Raw genomic sequence first — 19,583 nt, forward strand, 5'->3', positions numbered from 1 at the left:
TAAAACCAGTCTTCAGTCCCACGACTACAACAGTAACTGAAGTAAGCAGACATAATTATAGTTGTTATGGGAAGTCTGAACTGGTGAACTGGCAATGGAGGCTGAAAAGAGTTTGGAAATTTTTATCTAGATTGTAGTGATATTCTGAAAGCCTGAAGAAACACTGACTGCAGTTCATCATGATAAGGAGGACAAGATCATTAGAGATGGAGCACTACATCATCTACAGCCACTTATAAAATATAAAAAATAAAATAAAAGCCGAGGCACTCTTGCAGAAATCTGTTCTGGAAACTACAGGATTTTATGAGTTAGGAAAAATTACAGCTTCAATGGTGAGACAGGACTGAAGATTGTTAATCGTTTGAGGTCCTTCACTCGTCATAGGGACCCAAACCTTTTTTTCCTCTACCAAACTGTACCAAACTGCACATCACTGGCATCAACTTTTACGATTAAATTCATATCATATCATTTGTTGCTTTGAGCAACACCACCTCACAACAAAATGCACAAGGAATAATAAAAATCACAAGTTTTCTTTTAGTGTAACCAACATATGTAGTCAGACACTACTACATACCAAAAACTGGGATCTGCAATCATGGAAAGAAATATTTTCAGCCACACAGTATTAAAAACATTGCGTGCCATTCGTAATATTGCAAAAACTAATTTTTATTTGTATCAGCAGACCTTCCAGTAACATACATCAATAATTAAATGTAATAATTTAAAACAAAACTGAGACACTTGAGACATGTGCAATTACTAAAATCTTTGTTCACATATTGTCAGTTGTTTTCCTCATCTCATTTCCATATTTTGGGCATCCAATGCCCTGTTGAAGCTGACAGTAAGGAAATGGAGGCAGTGGCTGAGTTTTGTAGTCAGGGTCTTTAGAACACGAGCGCAACTTCCATCAGTGTGTCGATCCCATAGCTATCCCGCTCCGTGTGCCGACTGTGTGCAGACCCTGGAAATGGTGTCACTCGGAGTTACCCTCTTCATAATATTCGTATTCATCGTAACTATCATCTGTGATTTGTGCCCCGAGTGTGCCCTCCACCCTCAGGTCTGGCATCTGGGCACTAATTCTGTCCAGTACGCCCTCGTCTCCGTCACAGTAGTCAATCTCCAGTTCTCTGTTTGCACAAGACAAGAGACACGGTAATTATCAAGTTGCCACAGTCAATTTTTATTCTGCGTAATATAAATACACTCATTCAAAGCTTCCATTGGTTAAAGGAGACAAGTCAGATTACTGCTTCTACCAAAATTTTATTCGGGCTGTGGGCAACACGAGGCAGGAAAGCTACTTATTATTGAGGAATATGTTGTGCTGTATCAAATGTGAGAGCTATCAAAAAAGAAGCTTCACTCGGCTATGAATAAAATACTGGAATAGTTGAATCACATCTATTAAAACCATCCTTAAAACTACACTTTATTTCTCTATACAATCACCATTCAGATTTAAATATTCACCATTTGGCTAACAGATTGCAGTGGCGTTTGGTTTTGTGACTTGTCGTTTGTTTGATGTACAGAGCACAGAAGAGTCGTGAGTTTTGCTATTGCATTTGTCAGTGAACAGCACGTTTTGTTTCATTTTGTTCTGTGTATACTGAAAGTCTCGGCTACAGAACCAACTTTACTTTGTTCCTAAAGGGGAAGGGGAAAAAGCTATGAGTATACAATAGAGTTATGTATGCATTTTTACCTCTAATTATTACTTAATTACTAATGTCACCATTTGGAGTCATTCATGTGTTAATATGTATGGGGTATACAAGGATGAATTTGTATCATGAGAGTGTATTGTTTTTGTTCTTAAATAATATTTTGTAGTTTTCATTCTTGCATCATATTTTCTTTATGGGTTAAGCATGGACAACACAAAGCTCTACAGGATAATGAAATTCTTCTTCGGCGTTGTGATGAATCTGAAATATCAGATGACGAAATTATTTCGGGTGGTGAAATTGATGATGAACCACCAATGCAGCAAGCATTGCCTCAACAGACAGAAGTTGAACTGGACAGTTTTGATGATCCTCGTACTAATGATGAAACTCCTATAGCTGTTATGGATAGAAACTTTAGGAGCTGTAAATGCAAATTGCCTGTGCTATGTGTGGGTATGCAAGGATCTGCAGGCCATGGATGTACAGTGTTCTGTGCAGTTTTCAGATCCACTAAGTGAAGAACATACCCCCTTCCAATATTTTGAAAGTTTTATTGATGAGACAATAATTTACAATTTAGTTGTATACTCAACTCAAGGGTAAGGCAAAGTATAAATGCTAGTGCCAATGCAATGAGACAGTTCATTGGCATTCATTTAGTGAGTGGTATTGTGAGTGTTCCCATTTACAAGATGAATTAAGCAAATGAGACAAGCTGTAAACAGATAGCTGACACGATGCCACTCTGTCAATTCTACAGGCTGAGGAAGTGAGACCTGAGTTTCTCCTGGTGTATACAACTTTCAAATAACTTCCGGGAATTCAGCCTGGTAACACTTTGAGCGACCGCAGATATTTCGGTGGGAGAACACCCCGCCATTTTCAAGGCAAACTGCAACGGACAGGCGGCATACGTGCAAATTTAAAACCTCGGTTCTCGGACTAAAGCAGGAAAGATAACACACACACTGAACACTAGTGCCACCAAAGATGACCAAAGTCAGAGCTATTGATAGTGAGACTATGAATTTGCAGGTGAGGTAGCATTGACTCTGTCCCTCTGTTTTTTGACAAGGGAGAGAGCCAGATTCCAAATAGAGTTTAAACAGAAACATCCATCCCTGTTAACGAGGTTGCTTGCTAATTTAATCACAACGAGCAGACAGATGGAATTGCGATGGGTAGTCCATTGTCTCCTGTGATCGCAAATTTGTTTATGGAAGACTTCGAGGAATGTGCATTGGAGTTGTCGCCTTTGAAACCCGCCTGTTTCTTTAGATACGTTGACGATACCTTCGTTGTTTGGCCTCATGGTAGGGAGAATTTGAATGTCTTTCTAGAACATCTGCACTCGATCCACCCGAACATTCATTTTACGATGGAGGTGGAAGAGGATGGTTGCATTCCCTTTCTTGACGTGTTGGTTAGGAGGAAGGATGATGGATCATTGGAATAGTCTACAGGAAACGTACTCACACCGACTTGTACTTAACAGGCTAATAGTTGTCACCATCCGGCTCAGCGTGAAGGGGTACTTCGTACCTTGGTACACAGGGCACATGTCGTTTCTGACACTGAAGTTACATTTTGTCAAAATGGTTATAGTGATAGACAGATTGAACGTGCGTTGCGCTATCGACCAACTGAACATCGGGTGACTGATGATAATTCTGAGTCAACACCTAAGTTTACTGCCTTTTTGCCTTACGTAGGAAACACGTCCAACAAGATCGGTCGTATTTTAGAGAAATACGATGTGAAATGTCCATCTAAAATTAGAGCACTTTTGAGTTCTGTTAAGGATGATCGTGGACTGCGTAAGGCAGGTGTCTATCATATTCCTTGTAGCTGCGGCATGGCATATATTGGTCAAACTATCAGGACCATGGAGGACCGATGTTCTGAACATAAACGGCACACACGATTACAGCAGCCAAGTAGATCTGCCATTGTTGAACACTGCTTGGATACTGGTCACCCCATGTTATATAATAACATCAAGATATTTGCATGCACGTCCAGCTATTGGGACAAAGTTATTAGGGATACAGTTGAGATTAAATTAGCGAGCAACCTCGTTAACAGGGATGGAGGTTTCTGTTTAAACTCTGTTTGGAATCTGGCTCTCTCCCTTGTCAAAAAACAGAGGGACAGAGTCAATGTTACCTCACCTGCGCATTCATAGTCTCACTATTGCTAGCTCTGACTTAGGTCATCTTTGGTGGCACTAGTGTTCAGTGTGTGTATTATCTTTCCTGCTTCAATCCAAGAACCGAGGTTTTAAATTTGCATGTATGCCGCCTGTCCACTGCAGTTTGCATTGAAAATGGCGGGGTGTTCTCCCGACAAAATATCGGCAGTCGCTGAAAGTGTTACCTGGCCAAATTCCCGGAAGTTATTTGAAAGTTGAGGAAGTATTTGCATGTGAACGACAATGCAGATATGTTGCCCAGATGTGACACACAGCATACAAATTGTTCAAGGTGAAGCCATCTTTAGATCAACTAAAGAACAATTTTCTCAAAACTGAAGTTGAAGAATACAATGGCATTGATGAACTTATTGTGCCTTTAAAATTACACACTTCTATGTGCCAGTATATAAAATCAAAGCCACACAGATAAGACATAAAAGTATTTGTTTGAGCTGGAGCAAGTGGCTACATTTATGATTTTAAAGTGTGTGTTGGGAAGGGAACAAACACTGCACGTAATCCTGAGTTAGGAATGAGTGGAAATGTAGTGATGTGGCTGACTGAAATTGACATGCGTAGGCACATTCTCAAAGTCTTTATGAACAACTGGTTTACATCCCTCAATGCAGCAGCAAAGCTTAGAAATGAAGGAATGTATGTTGTGGGAACCACCAGAAAAATCAAACTGGGTGGATGCAAACAGAAAACTGATGCAGAGATGAAAAAAGCAGCCAAAGGAACCTGTGATTATAGGGTAGATGAAGAAAACAAAATTATAGTTTTGAAATGGTTTGACAATAAAGCTGTCCACCTGACTTCTCTTTATAAAGGCAAGGAACCTGTTGCAAATGTGGAACACTGGAGAAAAATAAACAGATCGTACATAGAAGTTCTATGTCAGAACACTGTGCTGGAGTATAATATGCCCACAGGAGGAATATGTCCATCCTGATATACTGAACAAACATAAAAAGCAAAAGGTACTACCTGAGAATTATTTTCCATTCCATAGACGTGGCTTGTGTAAATGCTTGGCTGTTTTAGAGAGGACATTGTGGTCAGAAAAATGAGAAGTAGCAGACGCAGCAAGTGCCTCACTGAAGAAAGGAACTGGTACACCAGAAAGAAAGAGAGGCCGCCCAATCACAGATTCTCTAAGACCACCTGCTCCCAAAAGAAAGCTTAAGGCAATCTGCCCAGTTGCTGACGTGCACTTTGACCAAATCTGATACTGGCCTGAGCATTTAGATTCAGAATCAAGATGCAGACTTTGTACAAAGGCCTATTCAACAGTCAAATGCTCCAGATGCAATGTTGCATTGTGTTTTAACAAACAAAACAACTGTTTCAGAAGTTTTAATTAAAAATAAATCAGTAAAAAATCAATTTTGTAGAACGATTTTCGGTTAAAAATAAATGTAAGATTCAAAGAAACATGCTGTTTTATTCCTTAACTAAACAGTAAAAAGTTTTAACACTTTCTAATAAAATAAATAAGAAATTAGTTTATGTATTTATACTAATTACTTTAAATCTAAGTAACACTTATAATGAATTTCAATGACAATGATGCCATTTAGAATAATTACTTTATTTTTTAACCAGTAGCATCAGAACAACTTCAGCAAAGCATATGGCATATGTACAACATATATAGTAAATATTCATAAAAAACATTTTTCCCAATTTTTCTCTAAATACCATGCACAAATAGTTAATGAGCAACAGATTCTCTCTGCGTGAAACCCTGTTAGCTAAGATTACAACCGGCCTGTTACAGTATCTTCAAGTTCTTTATTGTAGACGAGCCTCTGTTCAGAGTCCATGAAGAGGTGGAAACCAGTTAGAGTGAAGTCTGGGCTGTAGGGTATATGTTCAAAAATGTCCCATTTGAACTGATGCAACAATACTCACATTTGTTGGGCAGAATTCAGCCAAAAACTGTTATCTTAAATTGAGACACCAGTACCCTAGAGACCACAGCACTTATATTGAATTGTTATTTTCACTTATCTCAGTAACTCACAGTAGTAGTAGTAGTAATAGTAGTAGTAGTAGTAGTAGTTGTTGTTGTTGTTGTGGTCTTCAGTCCTGAGAGTGATTTGATGCAGCTCCCCATGCTACTCTATCCTGTGCAAGCTTCTTCATCTCCCAGTACCTACTGCAACCTACATCCTTCTGAATCTGCTTAGTGTATTCATCTCTTGGTCTCCCTCTATGATTTTTACCCTCCACACTGCCCTCCAATACTAAATTGGTGATCCCTTGATGCCTCAGAATATGTCCTACCAACCGATCCTTTCTTTTAGTAAAGTTGTGCCACAAACTCCTCTTCTCCCCAATTCTATTCAATACCTCCTCATTAGTTATGTGATCTACCCATCTAATCTTCAGCAGTGGACTTGAGAATTAACTGCCATTCACATTTCATAAAATCCAGAACAAGACTCCTTTGATGTTCCAAAAAGATAGTATCCATAAACTCTCCAACTGACAGGTTTTAGTGTCCTTTTTCCTGTTTTGTTACGGTAGGCAGTATGACCTTACATGATGGTCATCCATTTAGTTCCCTCTTGGGATCGACTACTTTTCTCCTACCACTGGTCACAATTTCGTTTTGTAAGACTTCCCCTTTCACATTTTCATGATCACAGAGGTCCAGAGAAGAAGTCACCTGTTGAGTGCTGCTGTGGTTCATAGAAAGAATTTTTGGAATTCAGTGACAACAGAACTTCCGGTAACCTGCTTGCATCTCGTGTATAACACTCCAAGGTGTTTGTGGAAGCTGCCCCCCTCCCACACACACACACCTGTTAGCTAGACTACTACACTAGTATGAATGCAGTGTTACCTGAGGTTCACCAGTCTGCCAGGAAACTTGTCGAACGGTATGGCCCAGCAAATACAATCCTTGAGGAAAAGCCTGCGGAGCTCTGACATTTCGAGAATGCAGTCCACACTGGGCTTTAATTTATAAAATTTAACAGAACAGAACTCCAAAGTGTGCAATGCTGACACCTGAGCTATGTATGATATTGCTTTTCCACCAAGACATTGACAATAAGTAATTTTCAATCTGAAACACAGCAAAATTATATTTCTGTAGGACTGCTAACAGGAAATATTTCAGCAGAAACCTTTATAGTAATGTTTATAAGGATTTTTAGGATAATATAAATAGTACACTGTTGTCAGTAGTTCAAGTCATTGTTAAATCAAGTAACAGTGTAAAAGAAGCAGTATTTTACCTATCTATAATCTATCATTAAGCGTTTAAATGCACTCAATTTCACCATTTTGTGTACACATACATGCACACAAACACATGTGCATTGTGAAAAGGATACAGTAAGACACAGTGGGGTTATAATTAAACTTTTGCTACTTGAGCCAGTAGTGACAAAATTATTTACTGTATGGGAACCCAACTTTCTACGAATTATGTTCAAACTGTGCGCTGCAGGATTTGTGATGTTAGCAGTATTAGTGTCGTGACTTGTCAATATATACCAGTACTGATAGTGCATTACAGCTGAAGACAGTCTGGACAAGGCACGCGGGGCTTTATTTGTAATGTTGTTTTATCAAAACAGCAGCAATAGTGCTGCTACTCTTCACAAGTATCAATGCATTTAAGGAATATGGAGAGGTCCTCTTTCCACACTGGGGTTGAGGAATATTATTCATATATTCAAATTAACTGGTGATTTGGGAATTGCTCCTCGGAGAGGCCAACTGTGGTGCAAATTTTTGAAGAAGTTATGTTGCCACGGCTGAGTATGCCGAATGCAATGTGCTATTTTTGAGCAGTGCATGAGCTGTGTCAAGACAGCTGAACATTCCACAGTCCACCATTTGAAAAGTGCTGCGAACAACTATGAAATGGTATCCATACAAAGTTCCTGGCTGTTGTGTATGCAGATGGTCATCACACTGAGCAACGCTTTGTAACCCGGAACTTAACATGATATGCAATTAACAAATGTTACCCTCTCGTGCAGAAATTAAGATGTGTGTCTTTCAATGGTTTATTTGGTATTTCTCTTCTGCATGCCCTTACAAATGTTTCCACATAGTTTCATCAACCTATGATCACACTTTTTTCACAGGAGCCCTCTCAAGTAGCAAAAGGTTAAAATGAATACCCTGTATGTACACACGTTATTTGCTGCTATTACCAATATAGATACTACAGTCTATAAGCTGGGACAGTTTTAAATATCACAAATTACTGCTACTACATTGTAAAATACATGACACATTTATTATGTACTCACATACATGAACAATATAAATGAAACAGCATTAGAACTCAGAATCAGATTCCACTATCAGTTTCCATACTGGGGAAGGCTGCAACATTTAAAGAGTAGAACTATGGGGCCAGGACTCTTTGAGGAGCTTACAAACTGCATCCCCTTTGCTTTTTGTAATCAACTACTAAATAGCACCAAAAGCTAAATCTGAGATATGATCTATAGATGTTACGACACTGAAGCTACATTTTCTGACATTTTATCATGACAAACACATTCTGGAGAGATCTTTCATGTGGCATATGTTAGCTCTGCTGTGAACTTAATGTTTTTCATGTTTTCAGTTCTGAATCTGAAATATTTAATGATTTAAGCATTTGTAAAGCAAATGTACTGTATCTGTTGGGTTTTTAATCAATGCTTATGTATTGCAAATATATGCAGTTTAAGTGATACACCACATTAAAGATCTTTTCAAAAGGCATCTTTTTTAATACCTTTTTTGTTGAGCTAAAGCATCAGGAAGTGTGACATTGGTGACCAAACATGCTACTGTACATTGATCTATTGATATTACTTATTATACCCTTGCATGGATATGCACTGTTTTTTGATCTTGTTTGATGTTTGGTCAGGTACGAGTGTTCCAAGTTTCTTCAGTTTCCCTAAGCTCTTGTTTCAAATTTTACCTAATAAATTGTACACTGAATTCATGTTGTGCTATTTTCAGACTCATGGTATGTTATAGGTACTCACAATAAAATAAAACGCACTATAACTCGGGAACAATACGTTCACAAAAAGGAATGACATCAGTGAGTGAAGAAATTGTTGGTAACTACCAGTGATGGGACACATTTTGCATGCTTACTTCATCTAATTATTCATGAAAATCTCATTAGATGGTGCCACCTATGTTACCATATTCTAGTGAACTCTAGTGAGCCATTTACAACTTCGTGTGTCTTTCCAGCAAGGGATCTAAAAGCCAATGTCGGGAACAAAAAACTGTTTTCTACATAATGGAAACATTAATATTGAATGTAGGTTAATGACCCATCAAAGTATAATAAAAATGTACAGAGCCAGAGATTTGATAACAAAGCTTCTGCTGCTCTGTTGATTCCCTTTCATCATAAGCAACAGTATGTGAGGTGATGGTAGGAGACCCTTAGGCAGGATGAACAGAGTGTTCAATGGATCCATATGAGCTGTACTACATGGGACTAAGGCACCCAAACTTCTGATACATAGAGCTAATTGGAATTTCAACGCGCACCCTTATCACTTAGCTACTACCTGTTCGAAAAACGTCACTCGATGTCAACAGTTCCAAAAACATTTACTGTCATTATTTACACCCTTGTGGTAAGTACACAAAATGTGACTTGGTGATTTCAGCTCTGTAATTCATTACCGAGAAATATATTTTAATACATGCTCTGGAGAGGCTCCACCGCAGACCATTTTACTACAAGCCACGCCTGCTTAACAGACTTTCCAGGAAACCTAATGAATTCTCATACTGTATAAAACATCTTTTGTGTAGAGGTTTTGAACACACATATGCCTTCACTGGCAATATGTTATATAATTGTTAAACCCATGTATGTCATAATGTGCCGAATTTTTTATGTCTGGCAGCTGGGATGTCAATCTGCTTTTTAATTAATGGACGAATAGCGGGTGTAAAGGCTCAGTGTAGTACAGTAGTTCAATGGCTACCTGAAAAACATGTCTCTATGAGCTGTCTAAGGGTTGGAGATTTCATCGTGGGAATGTGGCTCTCTGGAAGAAGAATGATTGGTTTAAAGTCCTGTCAAGATCGAGGACATTAGAGATGGAGCACAAGCTCAGATTGCATGAAGGATGGAGAAGGAAATCAGTCGTGCCCTTTCAAAGGAACCATCCCAGCATTAGCCTGGAGCAATTTAGGGAAATCACAGATGTGACTCTCTGGAGTCCCCCAATGGGTTTAAGTCCTTGGTTGATTGCTTTTGCCACTGTATATCAACAATATTTCATTTGTGGTCTACAAGGTGTGATAAAAAAAAAGTAATGGGAATTTTTGTTTTTCTTAAAGAATCTTTATTCATTCATCAGCATCAACCTTGTTCCTTTCTAAATAATCCCCCTCGGATACAAAATGCTTGTGGCAACACTTTTTCCAATCTTGGAAGCCCTTCTGGAACACTCTTTTCGTTATGATATTCAGCTCCTTCAGTGATTCTGTTTTTATCTCATCAATGGTGGGAAATGACATTCTTTCACGGCTTTCACGGTTCTCTTCAGCCTTGAGAATAGAAAGAAGTTGTAGGGGGCCATGTCTGGCAAATATGGTGGCTGAGACAATGTAACAGTTTTGTTTTAGTTTTTTGTGGTTGCAACGGGGGGGGGGGGGGGGGGGGGGGGGGCGAATAATCACGAACAAGTGTGAAAGTGTGAGTGGGGAGAATTATTGTGATTAAATTTTCTTCAGATTGCTTGATGCAAATGGTGTACAACTTCCAGGAAATACTCCTTATTGACCATACAACCATAAGGCAGGAAACTCACAATGCACTATCCCATGGCAACTGAAGAAAAAAATGAGAAGAACCTTTGCATGTGATCGAACTTCTCAAATTTCTTTTCGGTCTTGGCTCTTCAGGCAATGTCCAATGGTAGGATTGGGTGTCAGTTTTGATGTCACACCTGTGTATATATGTTTTATCACCTGTTAAAAAGCAACTTTAGAATTTCTGGATTATTGTCAACATGATTCAGCAATTCCTGAGCGATGTACACGAGATGTGTTGCGGCTCGTGTTGGTGCCGTCGGTAGGTTGGTATCGTGTAATAGGGATAGTGGCATCTCGTTTTCTTCTAGTGTTTACTGGCGCCACTACGTTTGCTGGCGTTGTCTGTCCGGAAGTGGCAGCAGCAGCATTAGCGATATCTAGTACCGTGGTACTGACTTGGAAGGAAGCGAAGTGTTTTATGGGTCGGGTGTGTCGGCAGTTCGGTTGGGACAGAGCAGCAGTGAGGTCCGGCAGTGCAAGGACATGCCGGGACCACTGGCAGCACACAGGCATTGCTGGATCGAGGGGCTGTAGTTGCGAGGGCCACAACCTCACTGTCCACCAGACAGGACGTTTGAGTCGAGTGAACATTAACCCAGTAGTGAAACATCCACTATTACGAGATCACGCCTTTTGTTCACGCACTGCTGCTAGCAGGTTCGCTGAGATGAAGAGCAACGAGCGGAGTGTTTGGGGTTGGCAAAATTAATTAGCCGTCCTTCACTTCTTATTATTAAGCATCGAATTCCTTGTGTTTATTGATGAAGTTCAACCAGCAGTATTTTTCTGCCTAGTGGCCGCCAATGCCCCAGTTACCTGCCCTGGGGGTTAGCGTATTTTCACGGCAGTGTACCTTTCCTCACCTTGCCGCTGCTGTACGGTAAGGCACGTAGTTCGACAGCCTCCTTGATTGTGGTTCGGATATTTTGTTCTTTTGGATTACCTTGGTCGTAGTGGTTCCTTATGCTTCTGGATGTTCTAAACACCGGATTCTCAAGGCGTAATGCTGTCTACCGGTTCTGCATTGTCAGGGTTATTCCATCGTTGTGTTGGTTACCAGACGTTAGGTAGATTTTGCAAGAGTGTTGGTTTGAGTTGCCATCCGGTTAAGTGACCACAACTCTTGGCTGCCTGTCTCATCGGTCACGAAGTTGAGCGACTTTCCCAGGCCAATCCTTGGAGCACTGTCTGAGGCCCACTTCTCTCTTGGTTTGATAAGATTGTGATGATTTTTTTAAAATATTTTAATTCTGAGTTATTACTATTGAGGCCTTCAGCTGACAAGTAATTTGAATTTCTTGTCAATAAGGCCTTCAGTCATGAATGCAATTTGTCTAATGAATTTTTAATTAGATATTGTCTCTTAATAGTGAAATTTTGATGATTGTGGTTTTTTAAAAAATATATATATTTTAGTACCTCTTGGAGAAGTTTAACTGTTCTTAAGAATTTGTTATCAAGGCATTCAGCTGTTAAATTGTTTTTTTGAGTTATTACTATTGGGGCCTTCAGCCAAAAAAATGATTTGAATTTCTGGTCATTAAGGCCTTCAGCCATGAGTGCCACTTGCTTAAGAATTTTTTATTAAACAGTGTGTCTTAACAGCCAGATTTGACAACTGTTCCTCATTGTCAGCCTTGTTCACAATTGGTTCCAAATAAAGTGTACGTGACTTTAAAAAAATAAAAAAAAAAAGGATCTGAGCCACCAACGGTAGCTGAGTAAGGCCCCATCCACACTGAATCCTATCTTCCCTAAGTACCACATCTCAGTCCACATGGTACTGTTTTTGGTTGAAATTCAAGAATTTCAGAACAAACTTTGCAGCTACATGTTTCATGCCCAAAATATCTGAAAAAACTGATTAGTATGGAGACACAGGAATCACATCATCATCAGTAACCTCTCTGATGGTGATTCAGTGATTTTCCAGAAAAAAAAAAATAATTTTCTTACTTCTTCCACACTGTCATCAGTAACTGATGTGCTAAGGCGTCCAAGGCAGTCACTGTCTTCAACGTCTTTTCAATTCTCTTTGAAACATTTATATGACTCAGACGAGATCTGCTAAATCCAGTCAACAATTCAAATTCGGTGCTGCACTTTATTCCATTTTTCAAGAGAAATTTAATGCATACTCTTTGATCCATCCAGCTTTGAAAGTAAAAATTTGCCGAGCACTTAAAAACACGTACAACCTATTCAACTGTCAACAATAAACTAAATATTCAAAACAGCTGAAAGTGCAAACACACATCAGAAATTTGTGTACCAATATGATAAAGAAACTGAAAAAACCGCAAGCTCTGAGAACATTGCTGCTGCCGTATCAAGTTTTAATGATGACCAGAATGAAATTTCCACTCTGCAATGGAGTGTGTGGTGATATGAAACTTTATTGCAGATTACAACTTTGTGGTCTATCGCTAGAGCACTTGTCCACAAAAGACAAAGGTCCCAAGTTCAGACATGTGCAACATCACTAGACATTTCTCACCCCATACAGTGTGTCATTTTTCTTCTCTCTTGCTCTGCACACTATACAGTTTCTGGAGGATGTTTTCTTGATGGCATTGGGGGGAAGGGGAATAAACCTAGCAAAATGTGCCCAATTTGCTGCTTGCACTTTTAATGGGTAATCCCATAATGAAGCCATCCATGTCTAGAATAGTCTGGTGGAAGAGTGACCGTTTCTATTATGTCCTCAGCCAGCTGACTTCTAAACTGATTAAAACAAGATTTTTCTCCTGTTACTTAGTTTAGTGTGACATATGAATTGAAAATCCCAATGTTCATCAGGCACAAGAAAATTTTGTTCTATCCTTTGGCATATCTTCTCATGACAGAGAAAGATAACAACTGCTGGTCTTGTCTGTCAACTGCATTCATTGAATTACTTGTGTTGTATAACTGCTTGGGACTTCTGGACTGGGGTTTCGGTTTTCCTGTCAGTTTTTCCTGTTACCGTCATACTGACATCTGTATGGATAGTTGATAGAATATTTACTTCTTTTATATCCATCGACTTCAGAGCCATGAGCCATGAGCCATTATCAGAATTATCAGAAACATCACGTTCAAGAAATATTACTTTCAAGAAACACAGCTGTAACTTTTATTCAAAAGATTTTTTTATGTCCTTGTCCGAGAGAAACTTTTTGCAATACAGCATTACTTGCTATTACACAGCTGCTGAAAAAGCCTGAAAATGATTGCTTATAACTCCCAAAATACCAAAAGAAATCAAATGTGGTATACATCACTTTATCATTTTTTCAGCTTTCCAATGATATATAATGCACCACACACCATCTATTAACAGAAAATAAGAAACACTAAGAAGAAGCTATAGCTGACTGTACTACCAGCCAACAATGTAACAGCAGCTTGAAACCTGCAGCCAGCTGTATAAGCCAATGGGTTAATAAATGTCAATACAGTACTGAGTGAAATGCTTTTCCAAAGTCAGAACACAGTGTCCTGCCGACTGGATAGATCAGTGGCTTTCCAGTTGTCATGTAGGAAAAACACAAGGTTTTGCATCACAAGTATTTTTGTAATCCGTGCTTGTCGGCACGAAAGAAAATCATTCTGTTTGTGATAACTCATTACATTTGAGTGCAAAATGTGTTCTAAAATTCTGCAATAGGTGGATGTCAGAGAGATCTGGTGGCAGCTTCACGAATCACTTCTGCTACTGATCATATAGATGGTATGATACATGCTTTCTTCTAACAAACAGGCAGTTTCTTGTTTGAGTGATCCACAGTAAATTACTCTAAAATAGGTGCTGGCCCATACATAATTTCTGTCTAGAACCCAAGGATTCCACGGAACTAGTTCACTCTAGCACTTTCAGCTGTTTCACGAGGACAATTACACTAACATTTATATCACTCTTCTTTTCAATGGTGTGAGAATTGAACTGGGGCAGTCCTCCTGTTATTTCCATTGTGAAAAACATTTTAAACTGCAGTACAACATATCTGCTTTTGCTCTGCTACACTCAGTATGAGTTATCGTTTCACCACAAGACTCTGGACATTAACTTCGGGGCCACTAATTGTCTTTTCGGTCAGCGTGGATTTTGTTTGAGTTCAGAAGAGTCCTTTTGATAAGAGTGTGCCACAGTAGTTGTTGAGCTGGAAGTGTGACTGAACCAAGTACAATAGTGAGAAAATTTTCGAGATTGTTTATGTGTGCAAGCTATGTTGCAAAGAAACTTTTTTTCTGAGATTAAGAAGGAACAGGGGTACTTCTAGAGGGGGTGGGGGGTGGGGGCATTATCTGATATGATAAAGATTGATGATGATAATTTCTAGAAATACCGGTATAACAGTTTGTCTAGGATAGCAATGAATGATCCTTTAGAGTCAGTCAAAAGAATAAATTAAAAAATAAAATAAAAAATAAGAATGAAATAAAAAATAAGAACAAAATAAAAAAGAACAAAATAAAAAAGAATAAAATAAAAAAAGAATAAAATAATAAATAAAATTTCCAATACTGTGTACATTTTAAAACCAGCAGAAGTGGGATGAGATAGGGCAGACATGTACTCTTCCCTTTCCAAACTCATTTCCGAACACAATTGAGCACAGCAGCAGAGTTCGAGGAGGTGTGAGGCAACTGTGTTTGACCACTGTTACTCAGGAAAGCACAGAATGGCTGTGGGAGAAGCGAGGCCACTAGAAGTTGGAGAAAACTGTGTTTCTGGAGAGCAGTGAAAGAGGCACCCCGAATGTTCTGGAAGGTTGATATAGGAACATCTAACATTAAATTAAAAGGAAGCTACAGTTTTGAGAGGAGAGCTACTCCTTGGCAACAGTAGAATGAACTTGTCCCTGCACACTGAAGTGGATAGACATGATGGTCAATAAAAATATTTTACAATAAGAATTATGAATGTTATGCAAGGTGATTTATCTGACATCAGATGTTCGTTGAGGCTCAACATGATGGACATTGGCTGAGAGCAGACAGTGACACTTGAGGCAGCACAACCTCACTGATGCTCTAAGCGGAATTGGTAGTTTATCTGATGTTGCAAATTAAAACCATGTACACCTATGACAGTCTACTGCACAATGTCTCTCAAATGCATTGGTACATGGGCTATGGACACTATCTTGCAGTGTATATTGTGGAAGATGATTGTGTTTCGCCTTATGGTCATAACTGAGTGGGGAAAATCAACAATAGTGCTGGATCTTATTGTGAATGGTGCCAAGCAGTGTCTTAAATATCCTAGTGTTTCACAGATAAAGTCCCTTATGGCATCATATTTCATACAGCAACCTTTGCGTGAGCAGGTGTAATGATGGCCCATTGGCTTATCTTCCACTGATGTTGCTAGTTCATAGAGAGCACAGTGGGTGACAGTTACTCAGAATTATTGGTTCCATTAATGTTCCTCAAATTCTAACATGATATATAATATGATGCATATATATCTTTGAGTTGGAATATGATAAATATGTATACCAATAATGAAAACTCCTGGATGGAAAAATACATAAGATATGTGAAAAGCAACCACTTACCTTGTAGTGTAATGTGTGACTTTAGTTAAGTGATGTGCCGCAAAAATGAATGATGATTGCCAGTGTAAAAAGTTTAGTTAGCCAAACGTCAGGTTATACAAATTCAGTACCTAACTAAACTTTTTACACTGGCAATCATCATTCATTTTTGCGGCACATCACTTAACTAAAGTCACACATTACACTACAAGGTAAGTGGTTGCTTTTCACATATCTTATGTATTTTTCCAATATATGCTAGTTGGGCCAATGACAGACATCTTAAATCCATTCGTGGTGGAATGTAATGCACTTGCCATTGTTCAGGCATAGTAAGGAGGTGGATTGTGTAAAGATTTTTGTGGTCACTAGTAGTTATCTATATTACCATCTGAAGACAGCAGACTCCTTTCTCCAAGATGCAAAGTCTTTGTCAGCTATAAATCTAAAAGATCGATTATGAAAAATAAATTCATGTGCTGTATTTCACTGCCATTGTATACATTATGCTTTATACTTTATCACAGTGTACAACTTTAACCAAATTCGCAATAAAGACTGGTCTTTGTCATTTTCACTAGACAGATGGAATATCCCATCACTTTTCGAGAATGCAATAGATTACGCCTCAGTGGTAACTGCTAGTCGGACGGCTTATTCCGAGTAGTCAGGTCCAGCCTTAGAGATACAGTGTGAACCATGGAAGAAAAGTGGCTGTGCCAATGCCTATGACATCGTGAGGAGAAGGGAAAACCTGTATCTGCATATCCAGTTGGAATCTGTTAACTAACACAGACCATTTGTGGATGTAGTCCATATCAAACTATTTGTGATGGTCCGCATAATTAACCACCTTCATTATGCATGGTCATTATAAATGAGAATATAAAATTTATGATATCAATATAATAGAGGGAAACATTCCACTTGGGAAAAATATATCTAAAAACAAAGATGATGTGACTTACCGAACGTAAGCGCTGGCAGGTCGATAGACACACAAACAAACACAAACATACACACAAAATTCTAGCTTTCGCAACAAACGGTTGCTTCGTCAGGAAAGAGGGAAGGAGAGGGAAAGACGAAAGGATGTGGGTTTTAAGGGAGAGGGTAAGGAGTCATTCCAATCCCGGGAGCGGAAAGACTTACCTTAGGGGGAAAAAGGACAGGTATACACTCGCGCACACACACACATATCCATCCACACATATACAGACACAAGCAGACATATTTAAAGACAAAGAGTTTGGACAGAGATGTCAGTTGAAGCGGAAGTGCAGAGGCAAAGATGATGTTGAATGACAGGAGAGGTATGAGTGGCGGCAACTTGAAATTAGCGGAGATTGAGGCCTGGTGGGTAACGGGAAGAGAGGATATATTGAAGAGCAAGTTCCCATCTCCAGAGTTCGGATAGGTTGGTGTTGGTGGGAAGTATCCAGATAACCCAGACGGTGTAACATTGTGCCAAGATGTGCTGGCCGTGCACCAAGGCATCTTTAGCCACAGGGTGATCCTCATTACCAACAAACACTGTCTGCCTGTGTCCATTCATGTGAAGGGACAGTTTGTTGCTGGTCATTCCCACATAGAATGCATCACAGTGTAGGCAGGTCAGTTGGTAAATCACGTGGGTGCTTTCACATGTGGCTCTGCCTTTGATCGTGTACACCTTCCGGGTTACAGGACTGGAGTAGGTGGTGGTGGGAGAGTGCATGGGACAGGTTTTACACCGGGGGTGGTTACAAGGATAGGAGCCAGAGGGTAGGGAAGGTGGTTTGGGGATTTCATAGGGATGAACTAACAGGTTACGAAGATTAGGTGAACGGCGGAAAGACACTCTTGGTGGAGTGGGGAGGATTTCATGAAGGATGGATCTCATTTCAGGGCAGGATTTGAGGAAGTCGTATCCCTGCTGGAGAGCCACATTCAGAGTCTGGTCCAGTCCCGGAAAGTATCCTGTCACAAGTGGGGCACTTTTGTGGTTCTTCTGTGGGGGATTCTGGGTTTGAGGGGATGAGGAAGTGGCTCTGGTTATTTTCTTCTGTACCAGGTCGGGAGGGTAGTTGCGGGATGCGAAAGCTGTTGTCAGGTTGTTGGTGTAATGGTTCAGGGATTCCGGACTGGAGCAGATTCGTTTGCCACGAAGACCTAGGCTGTAGGGAAGGGACCGTTTGATGTGGAATGGGTGGCAGCTGTCATAATGGAGGTACTGTTGCTTGTTGGTGGGTTTGATGTGGACGGACGTGTGAAGCTGGCCATTGGACAGGTGGAGGTCAACGTCAAGGAAAGTGGCATGGGATTTGGAGTAGGACCAGGTGAATCTGATGGAACCAAAGGAGTTGAGGTTGGAGAGGAAATTCTGGAGTTGTTCTTCACTGTGAGTCCAGATCATGAAGATGTCATCAATAAATCAGTGCCAAACTTTGGGTTGGCAGGCCTGGGTAACCAAGAAGGCTTCCTCTAAGCGACCCATGAATAGGTTGGCGTACGAGGGGGCCATCCTGGTACCCATGGCTGTTCCCTTTAATTGTTGGTATGTCTGGCCTTCAAAAGTGAAGAAGTTGTGGGTCAGGATGAAGCTGGCTAAGGTGATGAGGAAAGAGGTTTTAGGTAGGGTGGCAGGTGATCGGCGTGAAAGGAAATGCTCCATCGCAGCGAGGCCCTGGACGTGCGGAATATTTGTGTATAAGGAAGTGGCATCAATGGTTACAAGGATGGTTTCCGGGGGTAACAGATTGGGTAAGGATTCCAGGCGTTCGAGAAAGTGGTTGGTGTCTTTGATGAAGGATGGGAGACTGCATGTAATGGGTTGAAGGTGTTGATCTACGTAGGCAGAGATACGTTCTGTGGGGGCTTGGTAACCAGCTACAATGGGGCGGCCGGGATGATTGGGTTTGTGGATTTTAGGAAGGAGGTAGAAGGTAGGGGTGCGGGGTGTCGGTGGGGTCAGGAGGTTGATGGAGTCAGGTGAAAGGTTTTGCAGGGGGCCTAAGGTTCTGAGGATTCCTTGAAGCTCCGCCTGGACATCGGGAATGGGGTTACCTTGGCAAACTTTGTATGTGGTGTTGTCTGAAAGCTGACGCAGTCCCTCAGCCACATACTCCCGACGATCAAGTACCACGGTCGTGGAACCCTTGTCCGCCGGAAGAATGACGATGGATCGGTCAGCCTTCAGATCACGGATAGCCTGGGCTTCAGCAGTGGTGATGTTGGGAGTAGGATTAAGGTTTTTTAAGAAGGATTGAGATGCAAGGCTGGAAGTCAGAAATTCCTGGAAGGTTTGGAGAGGGTGATTTTGAGGAAGAGGAGGTGGGTCCCGCTGCGACGGAGGACGGAACTGTTCCAGGCAGGGTTCAATTT

General features: G+C 40.3%; 1 protein-coding gene across 2 annotated transcripts in view; it reads right to left on the reverse strand.

The window, feature by feature from the left end:
* Positions 1 to 657: 657 nt before the first annotated feature.
* The window catches only part of LOC126253647 (F-box/LRR-repeat protein 17-like), an 81,862-nt gene continuing 62,936 nt past the window's right edge, over positions 658 to 19,583 (reverse strand). Inside the window, exons 7-8 of one of the 2 annotated variants that reach the window (XM_049955156.1) lie at positions 6,734 to 6,958; positions 658 to 1,145 (exon numbers count right to left, since the gene is read on the reverse strand). In XM_049955156.1, coding sequence (XP_049811113.1) covers positions 989 to 1,145; positions 6,734 to 6,958 — 382 coding nt within the window. In that variant the 3' untranslated portion in view covers positions 658 to 988. The remainder of the gene's footprint in view (positions 1,146 to 6,733; positions 6,959 to 19,583) is intronic. The other variant, XM_049955165.1, reaches the window with a different exon arrangement.

This window comes from Schistocerca nitens, chromosome 1 (assembly GCF_023898315.1).
Source record: "Schistocerca nitens isolate TAMUIC-IGC-003100 chromosome 1, iqSchNite1.1, whole genome shotgun sequence".
NCBI classification, from domain to species: Eukaryota; Metazoa; Arthropoda; class Insecta; order Orthoptera; family Acrididae; genus Schistocerca; species Schistocerca nitens.